At 39.5% G+C, this 20549-nt stretch overlaps 1 protein-coding gene across 12 annotated transcripts in view; it reads right to left on the reverse strand.

Annotated features, from left to right (window-relative positions):
* Window positions 1-20549, reverse strand: part of PTPRM (protein tyrosine phosphatase receptor type M) — a 666818-nt gene that overhangs the window by 340915 nt on the left and 305354 nt on the right. For all 12 annotated transcript variants that reach the window (XM_036321438.1, XM_036321437.1, XM_036321435.1 and 9 more), the window contains exons 6-7: window positions 17694-17868; window positions 10754-11047 (exon numbers count right to left, since the gene is read on the reverse strand). In XM_036321438.1, the coding sequence (XP_036177331.1) occupies window positions 10754-11047; window positions 17694-17868 (469 nt within the window). The remainder of the gene's footprint in view (window positions 1-10753; window positions 11048-17693; window positions 17869-20549) is intronic.

The following is a 20549-nucleotide window of genomic DNA, read 5'->3' on the forward strand; positions in this document are numbered from 1 at the left end:
ATATGAATCTACAGTCTCTTGTTTAGATCTATATAAAAGAAATATTGCTATTTGGTTGGTAGAAATATTTTACATAGTTTTATTACTTTTATTTCTCATTCTACAAGGGTAATAACATGAATGGAAGATCAGCAATTTTGACATCAAACAGTGCTATAATCTTTCTTATTTTAATAATAGGTATAACCTTCCTTTCTAATAAAATGTCTTGTATTTGTAGTTTTAATTTCATGTATAGGCATTATTCATTTTTAAAGCTTTCTATTCATTTATAATTTATTCTAATAGGTAATGTAATCACCAGTTCTTTATATTCTTAAAATTAATTTATAAAAAATATTACACAAACAAAGGAACATGGTTAACCTTTATAAACTAAAATTTTGACATATCATCAAGCTTTTATAATCTGTTGTTATTACTGTGGAGGTTTTAGCTCTCATCTATTTCACCTAGTTTGAACAACATAAGCAGCATTATCCTTACAGATGAAGTGGGCAAGTTCTATTTTGGAAGCCAAATATCATTGCATGTGTTAGGATGTTATCTGTCCGCATTAATGGGGACAAATAAGCCGAGAGCAGGTTTGATAAGAGAGTGCATCTGAAAATGCTTAGGGAACAATGGACAGAAGTACATAGCATGTATAAGGTCAAAGATAAAATCTACCTATTTCCCAATTCATGAAATTGGTTCTGAACATGCTGAGTTTGAGATTCCAGGCACAAGCAAATAGCATAACTGGTTAGTTAAGAGTGAGTGAACTTTTCCTAATATGTCCTGAAGACAAAGGCTATTCTGGAACTGGCTCTTCTGCCCTTGGGTCAGAGGCACAGAATACAAGCCTGCCTCAGAAGCAGCCTTCATAGTGGAAGATTTTTCCTGTGTATTTCAATTCCTTAGATCCACAGCATCATGACCCCATCACCAATCTCACTCAGTAAGGGTCCTCTACCTTCCTGAGGTCTGTAGGCAAATGAGCAAAGGGAAAGATAACCCCTGAGACACCTGGGTCATACCCCATAAGACTGCCTTGCTACTCAAATCAAATGATGGTTGTCAATCTCTGTGTGTTTGGGGCAAACTTAGAGGCCCTCACTCTTCAGAGAGTTAAAGTGTCCAAAATGTTCATCAAGTCACTAATAATTGCAAAACGTCCTATCCACAGACTAACAAGATCTCACAGGTCAGTACAACATTCACATTGTGTTTTCTTTGCCACTCTAGGTCACTATGTTGTTCTATCCTGATAACACTTGAAGTCAAAACGTTCTCCTAGTTTCTAAACATGTTGTCATTTTTTGACATGAACTTGAGAAGATGCATGCATACATCTTTTGTTTTACTTAAGGCAAACTGCAACTTGATGTGTGTGTGTCAAATAAAACCAAAACTATTCAGCTTAATAATTCTATTGGGAGATTTTTGTCATAGTAGTATGTATCCTCAATTGTAATAAGTTTCTTAATTTTACAAAAGGGTCAGAATTTATTAGTAAGCCTACAGAGTTCAGGGTAAACCTGGTGAACCAAGTACTCTGCTAACCATTTTTTATTCCTTATCCCATTTCATTCTTCCAGCAGTGCTATGAAGAGGTGCTAGTACTGGTAGGAAGTTGATTAGAATTATTAGAAAACTTAGTTTCAGGACATTTTAGTAATTTGTTGAGTTATTTTTTAGCTCAACCCAAGACAGACTTTAAAGTGAAGGAAGTTAACCAATAAACATTTGTCTTCTCTAAATATGTCCAACATATGCACAAAGCAGTGACAAAATTACAAACCTTTGTGGCAATTTAGAATGGTCAATCATACTACAAGTTATATAAAAAAATATAAGTATGCAGTACATATTGATTATGCAGGGGACCCCAGTATGTAAATGCTTATATAGACCATAAAATACAACTCTACTGAATCATAAATTTGATAAGGCATTTAATCTAATACAAATTAATAATTTCATTGACAATACTTTTTTTTGGTTAAATATATGAGATTTGGGGTAAAATTTAGATGACCCATGGTCTCTTTAAATATTGTGCAAAGAAGATTTAGTAACTGTCATCCTTTTTCTAGAAGTCTCTGCTGTGGGAAGCAAAGGCATCCCTAAGCATTCCAGTAGCCTCAGGACCATACTCAACATACTGTTGTTGGTACTCAAGAAAGGAGAAATACTGATAGCGCTGATGTTTCACTGTGATAGTGAAACCCCCTTTACAGAGACGGATGGAATCAGAGCACTAGATCAAGGAATCTGCGCAAGCTCCCAATTGACAGACCTACCTACAGGGTGGGTATGCATGAAACACAGAATTTATTCTTTTATTTAAAATATATTTTATTGATTTTTTTACAGAGAGGAAGGGAGAGGGATAGAGAGTTAGAAATATCGATGAGAGAGAAACATCGATCAGCTGCCTCTTGCACACCCCCTACTCAGGATGTGCCCGCAACCAAGGTACATGTCCTTGACCAGAATCAAACCTGGGACCCCTCAGTCTGCAGGCCGACGCTCTATTCTCTGAGCCAAACCGGTTAGGGCCAGAGTTTATTCTTGTATTATTTATTAATTATTGTTTTGTTTTCCATATGAACAACTATACGCCTCCTTTTGCCCCATCTTGTAAAAAATGTGGCCTCAAACAGTTCTGTGGTATTTTTCAGTGTTAAATGACCCATCAGAGGCACAGCTGGGTGAGGTAACTGATAAACTCCAGATCTTTCCATTTTCTCAAACTCCTCAGCCTATTCAAAGCGATGCAGGAAGCTGCCTATACAGGCTTCCGAACAGGGCCTGGAAGGAGGACTGCTGGCATGCTCATTCTTCACAGCCAAGGACCCTGCCTGACACCTTCTGGGAACTATCTCTGCACTCAATGAAAGTCAATGGATGACTAAAGGCAACTGTGTTCTTCTGTCTGATCTTTTTTTAGGTTATTTTTATTTATCTATTGAATTTATTAGGGTCACATTGTTTAAGCACTTCTAAACCTCTCACACAAGATTTCTCTGTGTGGCCAAAGAGTTTAGTTGGGAGAAAGTGCTGGATTGAGGTTCAAGTATTACAAAGCCAGTGGGGCATGAAGATCTATAAGGAAGGAAAAGAATATATTATAATAAATAAGGTGCTACATTGCTGCTATGTTATTGTCCTCTGCCCAATACAATGCTACTCAATGTTGTCTTTATCTCTGCAGTCTAATAGGACAGGTATTTTTTATGCCCTTCTAATGTTTATACTTTTAAAAGGTTCTTAATGGCTCAAAATGTTGGAAATGCATTAAAAACATACTGACCTTTGGCAGAGCTATTTTAGAATTAGAATTAGAACACTTTAATATTTTCTCCTGGTAAATAAACTTATAAAAAATAAATTCTGTTCCATTAAATGAGGTCCTTGGCCTGTATTCCTTCTGAATAACAGCCATTGTTAGATCTTAGAGGAGTTCCTAGCTGCTCCTAAGGGCCCATGGGTCAGCCCTGTAAGTCCAAACACATGTTGTAAAGCTGGTGGCAACTTTGTACAGAAAAGTTAAATCTGACTCTCCTTGATTTAGGAAGAAAACAAATCCAGTCTTGGCAGTGTTTAATTTCAGATCAGCACCACTGAAACCAGACTGTTGTTTATTTCTCTCTTACAAGAGGAACTAAGAATAATAAATAAATAGACATGGGCCGGCCTTCATTGGAATGCAGGCATCATGCAGTTTAGGCTTTATGAAAGACCCCCTGGCCAAGAAACCTACTCACTACTCATTTCCCATACGTGAGTCTCATTCAAGCGTACTTAAAATGAGCCAGTCCAGTGCCACATTTCACAAACAGGGTGGATTTAAAAATTTAAAAAACAATATCAACCTAAATGTCATGTGGTTTAGAATGGACCTGGTGGGAAAGAGTATGCTTCTACATAAACCATACTAAAAGATGGTCTCAGGTATATGATAAGACAATACAGAACTTTAGCCTTGTAGTTAGCAGAACATTCCCATAGGCAAGGATGCAGGACCTCTGCCTTGAAGGGCTGCTGATCCCTTGCTCATGTACGTAATGTGTTCATCACAATGCATGGGCAAGATAGGAGAGGGCTACACAGGTACATTTGTTCTAATGCAACAGTACAACTACCATGTTGGAAACAAGAACAGGTAATACAGGAAAATGTACATCATAACAGGTTGGCACAAACACAATCTCTCTCAGACCAAGGAGCATTTGAAAATGAGTGACTGGAAGGAGATGAAACATATGTCCCACCTCTTGTGTCACTAAAGTACTACAGATGAAATGGCTATAAGTGCATATCATCAAAGCAACTGAGTAGAACAAAATCAAATTGTAATGTAGCACATATTCAATGTTTTGATTATAGTTATGTAAAAGGTTCTAATTGGCATATATAAAACAAATATACAGCTCTACAAATAGGTATTAAACTCACTCACCCTTACTAGTTTAAAATAATGGCATTATTTTAAAAACCCGCTAATTTCTTATATTACTCTTTATTATTGACCTATAGAAACCTGACTGTTGATGGGATGGCTATAATACTCTGACATAGTACCTCTTGGTACTTATTTGTAATTTGGCTCTCTGGAAACACAGCAGCACTACCTTCTTTAGTAGGCAAGATTTCCATAAGTCAAAAAGATAACGGATTTTTAATTTAATTGAAATTGGTGCTTAAAGTCTCAAGAATCCCATAAGCTAAGCATATGTAACACAATTATCAGAGTAATTGAAAGTGTACAATTACACATGCTAAAATATGAATGAACCTTGATGACATAATGCTATTCTATATGCTAGACACAAAAGGACAAATTCTGTATGACTCCACCTATATGCGGTACACAGAGTAGTTGAATTCATAGACACAAAAAATAGAGTAGTGGCTGACGGAACCCAGGGAAGGAATTATGGTGAGTTAGTATGGGTACAGAATTCCAGTTTTGCAAGATTAAAATGTTGTAGAGATCGGTTGACTATACTTAACACTATTGAACTATACACTTAGAAATAGTTAAGATAGTAAATTTTGTTATTTTACCACAATTAAAAAATTTTAAGATAATATTTTAATAATCTCCTGCCTGTCCACTCTCTATCCCTTTCTCTATTTTTCTTCAGAGTATTTATCATATTATATATCTGTGGATATATATTTGTTTATTGCATGTACATGTCCTCCCTCCAATACTCCCAAATTTATCAGTTCTGAATGCAGGATCTTGTCTTATTGTTATACCTTTAGGGCCAGGGAATGTAACTTGCAAATATGGATGTTCAATAAATATTTTAGGAATAAATTTTTAAAAGGTGTAATCATTTGTTTTTCAAAGATTTTTAGTTATATTAATTCTAAGGAACACATTCAGTTTAGCTTTTTTTTCACTCTCACTAGTCTTAATTGTTAAGTCTTTAGTTTATCATCATCCTTCTTTGACTCCTGGGGCCAATTATTAGCAAGCCACTTAACCACAGTTAAACAATAACTAGGATATATAAAAAGCAATATCCCAAAATAAAACACATAAAAAGTCCACTGTGAAAATTAATCTAACTGCATTATCCGTTTCTCTTTTTCAAGTAGCTACCACTTAATGGCTTGTGATATACAGGCTGCACATAATTATAAGAATAGAAGATCTAATAGAAAACATAAACTAAATTGCATTTTGCTTAACTGGATACTGAAGTACTTTCAACTCTCTGAGGTTACCCAACCATAGCTTAACTGCAAAGTTGGAAAATAACTAGATATGTGTTTAACTCTTGAAACTAGTTCCTGACTATAATCAATAAAAAAAAAAAATACCCCATGTAGGCACAGCACTTTTATAACTTGTAAAATACCTTTATAAATAATATATAATCTAATATTTAAAAAAAACTCTGACAGGGCAGATGTCACTGCCCTTATTTAAAGATGAGGTACACCTGGCCTGTGTGGCTCAGTGGTTGAGCGTAGACTTATGAACCAGGAGGTTGCAGAGTCAATCCCCAGTAGGGGGCATGCAAAAGGCAGCAGATCAATGATTATCTCTCATCATTGATGTTTCTATCTCTCTCCCCCTCTCCCTTCCTCTCTGAAGTCAATAAAAATATATTTTAAAAAATAAAGATGAGCCCTAACCGGTTTGGCTCAGCGGATAGAGCATTGGCCTGAGGACTCAAGGGTTCCAGGTTCGATTCTGGTCGAGGGCATGTACCTTGGTTGCGGGCACATCCCCAGTGGGGAGTGTGCAGGAGGCAGCTGATCGGTGTTACTCTCTCATCGATGTTTCTAACTCTCTATCCCTCTCCCTTCCTCCCTGTAAAAAATCAATAAAGTATATTTTAACAAATAAATAAATAAAAAAAATAAAGATGAGGAGGAACATTGACACATGGAACAGACTGATGAATCTCAAAGGGAAGGGGGACAGGAGGGCAGGAAGAGATTAACCAAGGACTTATATGCATATATACGTAACCCATGGACACAGACAATAGTACTGTGAAGGGGACCAGTGGGGGAAAAATACTTTCAACAATGAAGATAAATTAAAATAAAAAAGATGAGGTAAAACCACAGAAGTTAAATGATTTGATCAAGGTTGGAACTTTCAGATGCACAAGAAGCGAGAACTCTGGAAGTGTGCTACAATACAATTCTTGCAAGAATTCGGAGCAGGTAATGAGATTGTGTCTATTAGCCACACATGAAAATCAATTCCACAGCACAGAGCAGGACAATAAATAGTGATCTGGCCATTTTAACGCAAGAAGCAAAATAGATTTTCATGGATGTCACCAAAACATGATAGGACAGATCTCATTGGTTCAGCACAAAAATGAAAAGAAAGCTTGTTCCAAAGAACCAGATTTAATTTAAAAGAAAGAGAGAATGATGTCTGTCATCAAGTCAATGCTCAACTGCAGAAAATCCTATGAGCCCATATTATAAAATAGTGGTCCTCAGATTTTCAGCGTATCAGATAAGTAAATTTCTAAAACATCTAAGGTAATGAGATCAGGTTGCTAACATCTAACTCCTTTGAAAATGTTAAATAATTTTTTAAAATTTTAAATGGCAGTTAACTTTTATTAACCACTTGCTATATGTAAGATTCTCTTCTAAGCACCTTCTTTCCATTACATATTAAGGTGTCATAGCCACACGACAAGACAAATGTTACTATTATCTACAACACATATATTATTATTATCACCCCTGTTTTATAGAGAAGGCAACAGAGGCCCAGAGAAGGTAAGCAGTTTTTCCAGGTTACATATATAGCTCCGGACAGAGTCAGAACTCAATCTGAGCAGCCAGGTCCCAGAGCCTGTGTTCTCAATTGCAGACTCTGGCTCTAGTACTCTCTGACATCTTCATTTCATAAAAGGGATATTTTATAGGAGGCAGCATAAAACCCAGGCAGGACATTTCAAAATAAAAGCCACTTCTTAAAATTTAATCTAAAGCAGTATTAAAAACTCACCATTTCCCCCCACCCCTTTTGCTCAGATTTTTGTAAACCTCCACTGGCTGGCAAAGCAGGACTTGATAAGCATGATTATGGAGTTCTTGGGCAAGGATAACATAGGAGCGAAATTCAGACTATCAGGGTAGAAACAGATGATGCACCATCTCATTAGAAAGAGAACAACACAGGAATCGTAGAATCTTCATATTGAGATTCTTCAGGTTCAACCAGCTCAATCCTCTTCAGAGTACAGGTTCCCTTCTACACTGTCAGGTTCTGCTGGGATGGATAGGCCATTGGAAAGCCACTATTCATGATTCAACTCTAGACAAATTTGCACAGACACTGTTCTTCTCCACTATCTTTCTAATTTCTTTCCATCATTACACACTGGTTGAGGAAGGTTCCAGAACCATTCCTATTCTAGGTGCTATCTCTTGAGCACAGTCTGTTTTATGTTCTCTTTCTTAAAATGCAGGAATAGAAATAAACACAACAGTGTAGGGAAGCTAAGTAGAACTGTTAGAGTAAGACACTCACCTCATTTTGCTTTCTTAATACAATCTAGGATTATATTAGATGTTTTTGGGGGATGAGGCAATAGCATTATAGATAATTAATACAGTATGGATCGTATTATAGATTCATATACATTTAAGCCAAACCCTCAGTCTCTTTTTTATATATGATGTTGCTAATTTTTATGACTCTAGTTCCATACTTGTACTCTCGGCTTTTTACATTATACCGGATGGATGTGGAGTTATTCCTCCTATATATCACCCTAATATTCACCCACAAGTTCAAGCTGGTCAAGGACATTTCCACCGACTTTGCAGAATGCTTAGAGTCCCTCCCAGCTTTTGAGGCCCATGACTTGCTCTTTATGAACCGTAAGTGCTCACAAGCCATCTGAGCAATAGTCTGTGGCCACTATCCAATTTTTCAGTCTATAGTTTGTAGCAGCTATCTTTTTTCTTTGTAACTGTCTGCTTTCCACAATGACCCACTGCTCACCAACAACAGTCACCAGTCTCATCTTCATATTTTCTCAAAAGCCTCAGGTCAAGAAAGCATACCTCTTCCTCCAGTAAAAAGTCTCATTTGACTTCACTTCCCTCACCCACATACTATGCCTCTTATTTTAGTTTTGATTCTCTCACCTAACAAATCCTAGGCCTGACTTGTTCAACTACAGCCATTTCAAAACATTTAATGTCAGTGCATGACACACCAGGAATAGTGTCAACGGCAGGTTGCAATGGTAAGAGGAACAGAGTGCTTTATCATTGGGCTTCCTTGCTTAAGTGAGCTTAATACTTTAAGATACAGTGTTGGTATGCAAATATCAATTCAAAATGGGTTTTAATTTTTTAAAAAAGGACTGTCAAGCTATTATAAAGGCTCACTGTCTCTTTGAGAGTTATATATTTACACATCATGCAGCAATAACAAAGAGGCTTCCTGAAAACAGAAATGCAGGCATTGTACTACAGAGAAATGTATATAGTAATTGTGTCAATAACTGAAGTATAAAGGCAGCAAAGCAAGAGAAAAGACAAAATATGTAAAAACAAGGGAACTAGAAACATAAAGTAGGTGGGGTTGTAGATGGCTAGAATAAAACATTGTATCCTCTCCCCAGTCTTGAGAACTGAAATCCTAACCTTCTTTTGGAGAGAGAGGGAGACTTTATATTGGCACACCCCAAACAGGATCCCTCAAAATAACACTGAGGTGGAATAACACTGAATGCACTGCTTACAGGGCCTGCTCAGAGAAGGACAGAGATTATGCAGGCTCTTATCCCACCTGTGATAAGGAGATCACAGTATCTACTCTGTCTATACAATCTAGGCAGTTATAAAATAAATTACAGATTTGAAAGAAATTCCTATTATAAAATTACATGTATAATGTTTTCCACACCTATTGTTTGCATTACAACAGATAAGTAATGATTTCACAAAAAGAAAAGGACATTCATTCAACTAAAGAGAACAAGGAAATGACATGGCTTACAGAACTGAGGAGGAGAAAGGGCTATCAAACTCCTCCTCCTTGGACCCGCCAATCAGGGCTGTGGGGACCAACAGTCCAAACAGCAGCTCTTACTCCAGAGACCCAGCACTGAGGGTGACATGAGCATGCCGGTCCGGATCTGGTAAACACACTCGGGCCCATCACCTATCCCCAGAAGAAAAACTACTTGCTCCCCTTTCTAACAAAAACCTTAAAACAACTAAATCAAACAAACAGACAAACTAAACAGAATTTTTTTCCCATGAGTTTTGAACTTGTGGAAACAGTGTACTCCAATTATAAAGAAAAAATGAAACATCTACAACTGTTAAGGCTTAATCATGTCTCCTACCAGTCAGGGTCAAACTGTGCTCTCAGTATATTTAAGACTAAAAAAAGAAATGAAAGTGATGTGTGTCTTCTTAAATAATGCTATCTGAAGAATCAATTAACTCCATAAAAATTTATGGAATCTCTTCACCTGAAGACACAATTGAGTATAAAGGGGCTCTTCATTTAAATAATCCAAGAACACTTCAGTATCCCAATATACAATTTCTCTCTACTTCTGGTGAAAGAGGAGCCACATAGAAACAATGCCATCTCCTCTAATGGACGCTATCTTCAGGTTTTGATTTTTACAGGACTCGCCATTTCTCTGTCCATCAACCCTACTTTTATTTAAGCTGCAGAGCGGGTTCAGCACAGTCAATTAGAACTACATAATCTAAACTCAAAGACGGCATGCAGCCCACAAATCCCCCCTGCTTATTTAACAAATGGGCTCCATGTCATTGGCAAGCAGCCCTCCATTAAATATCCATCAATAAAAACACAGCTTTAAAGCTATCTCGTAGATGAAATCTATTATTCTAAAGCTCCTCTAGGCTATAAACCTATTAACTGTGAACATAAAACAAAGGGCCCAGGAGGAGAGGATCTGACCTATAAACAGACATCATTAAAGCGGATATCTGTCAACTTTAGGGATAATTCCTACTTGAACTGCGTGGTACCCATGGAAAGGTGTAAAGAAAGAATGGTAAGAGAAAGGAGTGGGGACTGCCTGAGAGATACTCCAAGCCTTGAGGTCCCCAAATCTACAGGCTGTTGGGCTACTGTGCCCAGGCAAAGGGAATTATCTGTCCTGTTCAGGATGCTGCCAGAGCTGGGGGGGCGGTAGGCACCTGATGAACACCAGTGCTGCAGGTCAACGCCCATGAAGACAATGACAACAGTCCCACTTCCCACACTTACCAGCACACTTCGTTCTTGTTCTGAGGGCTGGCCCAGGAGATCCAGTGCCACCCTCCCCTGGTCTGGTGAGGAGCACGCTGATCTCATACTCCGTATCCGGGTCCAGGTGCCCAATCTTGTAACTCGGGGAGTCCACTGGCTGCCGGTCATTCCAGCTCCCACTTGCCGTGCAGTATTCCACCTCTCGAGCAATGATGGGCCCATCACCGTTGATGGAGTTGGCATTGAGTTGTATCCACAGGTAGGTTGCCCCCACTGAGGCCAGCTGAGGTGGAGCAATTGGAACAGGTGGTTCTGAAAAGCAAACCCAAGAACCATCTTTCAGACACTCTGGTCTTCAGTTTTGAAAGAGTTAAGCACAAATCAATTATAAAAATATAGAACACATTAACATTTCTGGAATAAATTGATTTAAGCTGTTTTGTTTATTTTTTTTTAATACATTTTTATTGATTTCAGAGATAAAGGGAGAGGGAGAGAGAGATAGAAACATCAATGAAGAGAATCATTGGCTGCCTCCTGCACGCCCCCATTGGGGATTGAGCCTATAACCAGGACATGTGCCCTTGACTGGAATTGAACCTGGGATCCTTCAGACCACAGGCTGACGCACTATCCACTGAGCCAAACAGGCTAGGGCTTGTTTAGGTTATTAACAAAAAGTATACTGATACAGGTTCTCACAATGTTCAAATGTGTGAAATAAACCATTTTTAAAACCTAAGCTTGCTTGAATAGGTATATATCTCCAGTTTATTTTAGAACACTTCTCATTTTTCTCAGCTACACAGACATCAAAGGATCTTTTACCACTAAAAGTGACTTCTTAAAGCTCCCGCAAGTGGTAGTATTTAAGCTCTAGGAGGCACTCTATTGTCAGCCTCTTTATTGAGAATGTCTTTGAAATCATCAAAGGTGCTAGTTATCTCTATCATTAAATTTCACTTCTTTATTTTTATAGTAAAAATATCATCACTTTAAAAACAGGGCTGAAATTATGGTTTATTTCATCATAAATGCATATCCAAGAAGACTCATTCCCAAGAAATGATCACAATGGATTCATTTAGCTTCAGGAGAAGCCAACAGTGTAGATAATGAAGTCCACCATGCTGCTGTTCTGGGCACATCCAGTAATGGGTCTTATTAAATCAGTGAATAGAAAGGAAAGCTCTGAAGCAAAGCACAAGCTATGCCCACTTGATGGAACTCTAAGTAATCAATAGCAAACACTCTTTACAACCCAAGAAAGTCTCTCATTAAAATCTGAGACCAACTCTTTTTCCATATGATTGTCTGAGAAGAGAAGAGAGAGACAGATAATCTTGTTTTAAATAGTATTCCCAGTATATTATTCAGGGGCTAGTTGAATGGCTCTTCAGGCACCATTGAAGGCATTCCATATGCCAATATCATTATGAGTGGTATCACACATCATATTAAGAAAGAAGATAACTGTATAAAATACTATATTAATAAATCTCCATATCTACACTAATAAAAGAGAAACATGGTAATTGGCGTACTACCGCTACCCTTTTCATTGGCTAATCAGCGAGATATGCAAATTAACTGTCAGCCAAGATGGCGGCCAGCAGCCAGGCAGCTTGAAACTAACATGAGGCTTGGTTGCCTCAGTGACGGAGGAAACCAACGTTCCCCGCCTGTGGCTGCAGGCCTCTGAGCGGGCAGTTTAAGAAACTCTGTAACAAACACCGCCGGACTTCAGCCAGCAGATTTGCAACATTGTAAGCAAAGGCCAGAAACCTACTTTCAGCCGCGGAGGCCTAAGAGCTGGAGCCAAGCCTCAAGCTAAAGCTGGCCCAGAATAAAAAAAAAATAAAAATAAAAAAAAGGAGCAGTTGGGAGCTTCAGTCACCCCCAGCCTGAAAACAGCCCTCAGCCCCTCACCCAGGCTGGCCAGGCACCCCAGTGGGGACCCCCACCCTGATCCAAGACACCCTTCAGGGCAAACCAGCCGGCCCCACCCATGCACCAGGCCTCTACCCTATATAGTAAAAGGGTAATATGCCTCTCAGCACCGGGATCAGCGGAGCCATGAGGCCTCCCGGCACCGGGATAAGCGTGACAGGGGGCAGTGCCCAAACCCCCTGATCGCCCTGCAGCTCTGTGTGTGACAGGGGGCGGGGCCACAACCTCCCTATCCACCCTGCTCTGTTCCTGACAGGGGAAGGCACCCCAACCCCCTGATCAGCCCTGCTCTGTGCCTGATAGGGGGGAGCTCCCCAACTCCCCACCCCCCCACGGGCCCTGCTCTGTGTGTGATGGGGTAGAGCCATAACCTCCCCATCGGCCCTGCCCTGAGTGTGAGAGTGGCGGCGCCCCAACCCCCTGATGGGCCCTGCTCTGTGTGTGACAGGGGCAGCGCCCCAACCCCCTGATTGGCCCTGCTCTGTGTGTGACAGGGTACAGAGCCCCAACCCCCTGATTGGCCCTGCTCTGTGCATGACAGGGGGTGGCACCGCAACCTCCCCATCGACCCTGCCTTGAGTGTGACAGGGGACGGTGCCCCAACCCCCCAATTGGCCCTACCCTGAGCGTGACTGAGGGTGGCATCACAACCTCCCAATCTGCCCTGCTCTGTGCATGACGGGGCGGCGCCCCAACTCCCCAATCGGCCCTGCTCTGAGCCCGACCAGGGGCTGCACCTAGGGATTGGGCCTGCCCTCTGCCACCCGGGAGCAGGCCTAAGCCAGCAGGTCGTTATCTCCTGAGGGGTCCCAGACTGCGAGAGGGCACAGGTCGGGCTGAGGGACCCCCATGCCCCCGAGTGCACAAATTTTTGTGCACCGGGCCTCTAGTTAAAAAATAAAGATCCAGTGATTTATTTTAAAAATATTTCTGCAGGTCGTTTGTGCCTCTTTGGTGTGTTTTTGCTTTCAACTCCCCATTTCGCTCATATGAATGCATGGAAAATAAAGCACGCTACGTTCCATTACGCTTACGCAGGCTTGCATGCTACAACTTCTCTCTGCTCTGTGGCACATGCACCTAATTGATCACAGTCATGTTTCCTGCTGAATGGAACCTCAGGGCAGCTAGTACCATCTGACCTTGGCTTCTGAGATGATACCAGGTGATCCCTAGACTGACTAAAACACCAGCAACATCAGTTCCCTTTGTTGGGATGGGGCATCTTTGTTCTTTTCTGTATTCAAGGTGCAATAAGTCATATGGACTTTCTAAAAGGGCTGGGGAATCTCAGTAGACGGAATCAAAATAAGATACTAAAGGATTAATTTTATTTGGTGGAATACCAATTTAGTGTAATTTATTAAAATATTGTTCCTATTGTTTATAAATTACAAGTTTGTGCTAACTTTTCATTTTTTAATAGTTCTGCCTCAACTCATAATGGTTTAACATCAGTTTATTTCATTAGGGTGATTCATTGAAACAGGACATGAAATGGGCCTTTTATAGTAGCTCTTAAGACACTTATGCAGCTAGATTGAAAGAGCATTTAATTACTCTGATGTTGCAAATGCTAGCAAGGATAGCTGAACTGCCATTCAAAATACAATTCAGGGGCAAGGCCACAAAGGTTAGTGAGCACACCAATTCATTTAGGATATTATCTGTAGCCTAAAACAGATATATCTTTAATGCGTGTCCTGAGAATATTTTCTCTATTAACTCCCTATTAAGAAAAAGTACCACATATATTAAATCAAATGAGAGATTTAACTAGAACCTGGAAATAATTGAAATAGATATTCAAAAGGAATTGTGGGTTGCTGGAAGCATTAGTACAAAAATGTCAATATTTAAATTTGAATACATTTCCCAAAGGGAAGGAAAGAAGGAAGGGAGGGAAGAAAATCTATACTAAGCGATAAAAAGCAATTTAAAATATTTGATTCAAGTGAAAGTGAAAAGACATCATAAATAATTCTAAGTCATACCAGCAATAAAAGAATTTATACACATATAGACACATATACATATTTCTAATTGATATACATATGTGAATGTCTAATACATATATCATATAATTAAATAAGAAATTGGTATATATGATATATACATGCATTTTGGAAATTATATAAAATGTTTTTGTTGTTGGTTACCAAAAGCAATGGTGCTAGAGGGAAAAGAGGGTGGAGGGAGGTTGCAGAGGGGATAAATGGTGATGGAAGGAGACTTGACTTGGGGTGGTGAACACACAATACAATATACAGATGATGTATATAGAATTGTACACCTGAAACCTACACGATTTTATTAACCAGTGTCATCTCAATATATTCAATAAAAAAAGAAAAAAGAGCAATGGTGGATATCAATAAGATAAGAATAATAGTTAAAAAGTGACCTGGGCTTCATTTGGGAAGTTGGCACCAAATCAGTGTGTGGCCGGCCATAAGAAAGTTATACACTCTATGGGCTTTAGTTTATTCCGTTTTTTTAAAAAAAGCCAGCACTCCAAATATTACATGCCTATAAAAAACTGTTAAATAGATACAGGTGGCCTAAAAATGTCATTGTATATTTTAAAGTAATCATCTCAAGGTAATACTTTATTGAACTAGTAGAATCCAGCATCGTATCTCATCCTATATAATAAAAGTATAGTATGCAAATTGTCCCCTACATCAGTAATTCGTTCAGGAGTTTGACCAGGGGGCGGGGCCAGCTGGAGGAAGTGAGGGAGGTCCTGGCCAGCTGCAGTGGCAGGAGGCCTGGCAGGTGGTGGCAGCAGCAGGCGTCTGGGGGAAGGGAGGGAGTACACAGCCAGCAGCCAGCAGCCACTAGGCACCCTACCAGTGCCTGAATTTTGTGCCTCTAGTTTTAAAATAAAATATCTGCAAAATATGGCTATAAAATAGTAAATGGGGGAAAAGTCAACTTTCAGATTTGAGCCATGACTACAAGCCAGTTGTCACAGGCTATGGCAGTCTTCAGGGGTGGGAACAGATGCCTGCATATTTGTATCACAATGAGCCACAATACCTCTATTCTGTCATAAGACAGGAAAACTTATGCTGCATAAGGGTGAACACAAACCCACCCAATCCGTGGGTTTGTTTGATCTATCAGACTAGACATTTCTACTTCACTTATAACTTCCGACAAATTAACTTTTTCACAGAGGCAGTTTTTAGAGAAGTGACTTGATTCGCATCATATTGATCACGAAGCATATATGCCTCAAAAACACAGGCTGTGGCTGGGCACTGCAACGCTAATGTAGCAACCATAAATCAGGAACAATCACAAGGAACTAAACCAAGATGAAAATCACAGAATAACAATGACAATAAAGAACTGAGCCGTGGAAACACAGTGGCTGCTCTACTGGATTGGTTGGTAAATGGTGTCCATTTTCCACAGGGAGACACCACACCTCTCAGATGCTTCCGCAGAGTCTGGTGAGCATGCCTATGAAGAGTCTTGGTTTCCTGACAGATATCAAACCTAAACTCAAACACTAGCCAGAGCAGCTAGTAAGAGATTCTCTAGAAACCAAAATTCACGGGATCTGATTTGGCAAATAATTTTCAAGCAGATATTCGGAGTGTACTTCCTGACACTGAACACCCTTGCTGCAGGTTAAGACTGCTGGAGGGAGGCTCACCAATAAATGTTTTCTCTCATAAACCAGGGCTGACTGGTAGTGGCAGCAGTGATTCCACAACAGAAGCACCTGCCCAAATCACCTCTTGATTTTGTAACGGACTATGACCCTCAAGCTTCTGATTCAGTATGGGTGATGTGGGGGAAGGGAGAATAGGTAGGCAGGCATTTATATATTTATTTTTAAATTTGGAAAAGGTCCTACTGGCATGCATTCCCAAATGAAGAGCACTAATGCACTGGAGCAGAGAGTAAGAATCATCCTGTCCTCCTCCCCCTCCCGATCAGGGCACCAACAGGTGCTGGCTGCTTACTAGGCACCCTGATCTAAGTGCTGTTCACAGACTTTTTGTGTGTGGTCCTTCTGATAGGTCTATGGGGCAGGTAATACTTTATGTCTATTTTATACATGAAGGAACAGAAGCACAGAGAGAATAAGCTACTGGCCCACGCCCACAGAGCTAGTGCTGGGGTTTGAACCCTGCAGCCTTTCAAACTGCCTGTATAGAGAAATTTCCTGGCAAAAGCAATAGCTCATTTAAAAGAGATCGATTTTATGGTCCATATTTAGCAAATTCAGGGGGGAAAGTTTAAAAAACAGGCATCATTCTATTCTGCTGGGATGAAACAGCCACGGTCTGCCACACATTGTCTAAATATGTCTCATGGTACATCTAAAAGTCCAAATTATCCTGTATTGGACCAAGACTTGCCTTAGCAGTTTAATACTATAAACTCCTCAGCTCACATACAAAAAAGCATTATACAAGGTAAAGAAAACTTATCCCTCTCCCTGTTTTTCCCTCATCCCCAACCTTCCTGCATCTAATGGCTCAATTTTTCAGTCATGCAAAATATGGTAATAGAACCTAACTGCAACATTATAAATGTTAACTCAGAATTATCAATATGGCTTGTGTGATATGACTGAGCATTTTTATACTGACACTGCTTCATTTTATTAACCATCCTGCTATCATAAACACCCTGGCTGGTGAATATTTGCATTTTAAGTGATTTTCTATCGGTAAAAAAATTTTTATTCCTTAAAAAAATTTATAGGTTGTAATTTCTGTATACAGAGTTGGAAGAAGAACTTGCCAAGAGCACATTCATTGCTTCGTATGCAACTAAACCAACGTGAACAAAATACATTTTTCAAAAATACTGCTCACGTGCAAAATTTGTATTTAAAATGCAATCCATCAATATAGCCTGTCAACAAACTACTGTTCAGAAACATACAAGGATAAGTTTGAGCTTAAAACAAATAACTAACTCACTACCGTGTAAAATATCTATTTTAATAGACTATTTGGGGGTATAAAAATACATTAAATACCTTTAACTACCAATTCAGCATAGTTTGATACGCCAACACCTCCTTCTGTGCGAATCATGCAGCGGTACTTTCCAGCATCTCGTTTTGTCGTATTCACAACATTAAATGAAGCTATGAATCGTCGGGAGCTAGTCACCTTTATTTCCTTCAGAGGAGCATCTCGTACATCAATGCCCTGTATAAATGGGGGTAGGGAAGGCAAAAAGAAACAATATCAGCTGTCATATCAAAACAGCAAGACACCTGATGATATAGCCTTGATGTTAATTCCAGGCAGATCTTGGCTCCATTGTTTATTACCCATGGGCAGCTGTTCCAGGAGAACAGCTGGCCAGGAAACTGAAATTCTGCTGTATCAACAATTTCAAGATTGAGGGATGCAAAATTAAGTGTGCAGACATGTCTTGTTTTTGCCCCTTCAAGATATTAATTATGTTAAATTAGCTCAACAGGAGGAGAGAAAAGGCATATGGAAAAATTCTTTATTTTGCTCCCAAACTATCATTATTTGGTCTTTTCATAATACTTTATCATTATTTTCACGCTTGGCTAGGAAACAAAATTAACTCACACGCTACCCTATGACTGACCTCATTTTATATATGAACAAATAAACAATTTATCAAAAATTACATTTAAAATGTAAGTAGGTATTAGCATATTCCTTCTTGAGTAGGTTTGTAGGACTCATCCAAGCTTTATGATATTGCTCCTGAATGTACACAATCCAAGCAGAAGTATATGCTTAATGTTACCTGATACTGAAATGCAACAAGAGCAGGTCCTTTTTACATCCCATAGTCTCAGGACCACATAAAGCAGGTCCCACCACTGGGGGAGCTTCATCGTATACTATCCATGACACATTAAGTAAGTTTTTAGTTTGCATACTTGGAAACCCATTCTATACTTTCAATAGTTTAAAGCCCAAAAGAAGTTTACCAATTTCAGTTCTATTTTTTTTTTTTTTACAATTGTCAGGAAAGAGGCTATATTTAAAATGCTATTTGTGAGTGTTAAGAGAAAACAATGAGCAAAGACGTTAAAGCTAATGCACGATGCCACACACTATATCCATTTACTCACCTAGCAACCATCTTGGGGTGCCAACCCCACGCTATCATTGTGTTAAGACTACTAGGCTCACAACAATGAACTAAATAAAAGTGGCTTCAGTTAGTGGGAAGTATGGGCCTGAATACATAATCACCAACGATGGCTTAAGTAATGAAGGGACAGATCAGGTGGCGGCCAGATTACAATGTGACCCAACTTTAGGGATGGTGGCCATGGGAGGTCAGTTGGAGGAAGCGACACTGGAGCTGAGATCTGAAGTAGGCAAAGGGGGAGGGGACAGGAGCAGGAAGCTCAAGTGGTTAAAAAGAGCTGAAGGCCTTGGATGTAGGGAAAGCAGCCAGTAGAACAAGGAGGGAGGCAAGCACGTTTGCATTCACGGACTTGCAGGCTATATTAAAATGCTTGTATTTATAGTTATGAAAGTACTAGTCTACAAAACAACAAAGCTCATCTGTATTACTTGGTGATTTAAATTATGCAAAGTCCTTAAAAGCTTTTATTTGTGGTATTTTCTTTGACAGAATGTCCTAATGGACATGACTTTGGGAGTTAGACTGATCAGGGTGTCAAACCTAACTTTAAAGTGATTTATCTTCCTAGAGCCTCCCTTTGCTCATTTGTAACAAGAACATGAAACAACTCACTCTCAGTGTTGTCATGAGAATTTAAAGATGCATTCAAGGACACTGGCATAATGACTGGCACCACACATGAGTGCAAGAAGAAAGGCAGACACACTCTCAAAACACCACCTTTTTACTGATGCTGCAGAATATGGCTGATGTGCAGTAACAAAGGGCTCACTAATTCTGAAAGCACAGAATTAAAACGACTCACCCACACAGCCACAGACCGCATTAGAAAATCACAAGGCCTCCTGTATGCTGGAAGCTGCTGTAAAACTCACAGGATGGAGGAACAGGGTTCACACAGGGAGTTAGCTCCCAAAGAAAGGGTTGGGCTGTGCATGCTCAGAGCTTCCTTCCTAGGCAGCTCCTGCCTGGCAGAGAAAAGGCATCAGGAGTGCTGCACAAGTACAGTTCCTACCACAGGGAAGGAAACATCAGGAGTGGGGGAAAAAGAGTTCCACCAACAACATCTTCAATATTATCTGTCAAAACACCTTTACTAATAGCTTCAAAAATCATGAATCAGAATGTGAAGTCATATATATGCCTTATATGACTTATGTTTGTCTCCTAAATTTGGTCTGAAGAGGGCACCAAGAAGTTAGAAAAACAAAACAAAAAACAAAATCAACCCTAGCCAGTGTACAGAGCCTCTGCCTGCGAACTGAAGGGGCCTCGGTTCGGTTCCGGTCAAGGGCACATGCCTGAGGGCCTGCTGGAGGCAGCCTATCAATGATTCTCTCTCATCATTGATGTTTCTCTCTCTCTCTCTCCCCCTACCTTCCTCTCTGAAATAAATAAAAGTATTTTAAAAAATCTATCTAGCATTATTAATTACACCATTCTTCCCTGTATTCCAGACATCCGATCTCCCATCCTCTCCACCAAATAAATAATCAAATTCTATCAGTAAGGGTAATACTAGACTTACTACTCCATAAAATTAATTTGTCTTCTTTCAAACTAAAAATATAAATCTAATCTACAGTTTTGAGGGGAAAAAATTAAGCCTTATGGATATAGGCAGATTTCATATCTGTAACTATTTGTTTTGTTTACTAATAACAATAACAAAAAGTGCAATCTACTTATTTATTTACTTACTTGTAGCATGGATCTTATAAGGATATACTTCTATAGTAATCCTGTA

This window comes from Myotis myotis, unplaced genomic scaffold (genome assembly GCF_014108235.1).
Source record: "Myotis myotis isolate mMyoMyo1 unplaced genomic scaffold, mMyoMyo1.p scaffold_m19_p_9, whole genome shotgun sequence".
Lineage (NCBI taxonomy): Eukaryota > Metazoa > Chordata > Mammalia > Chiroptera > Vespertilionidae > Myotis > Myotis myotis.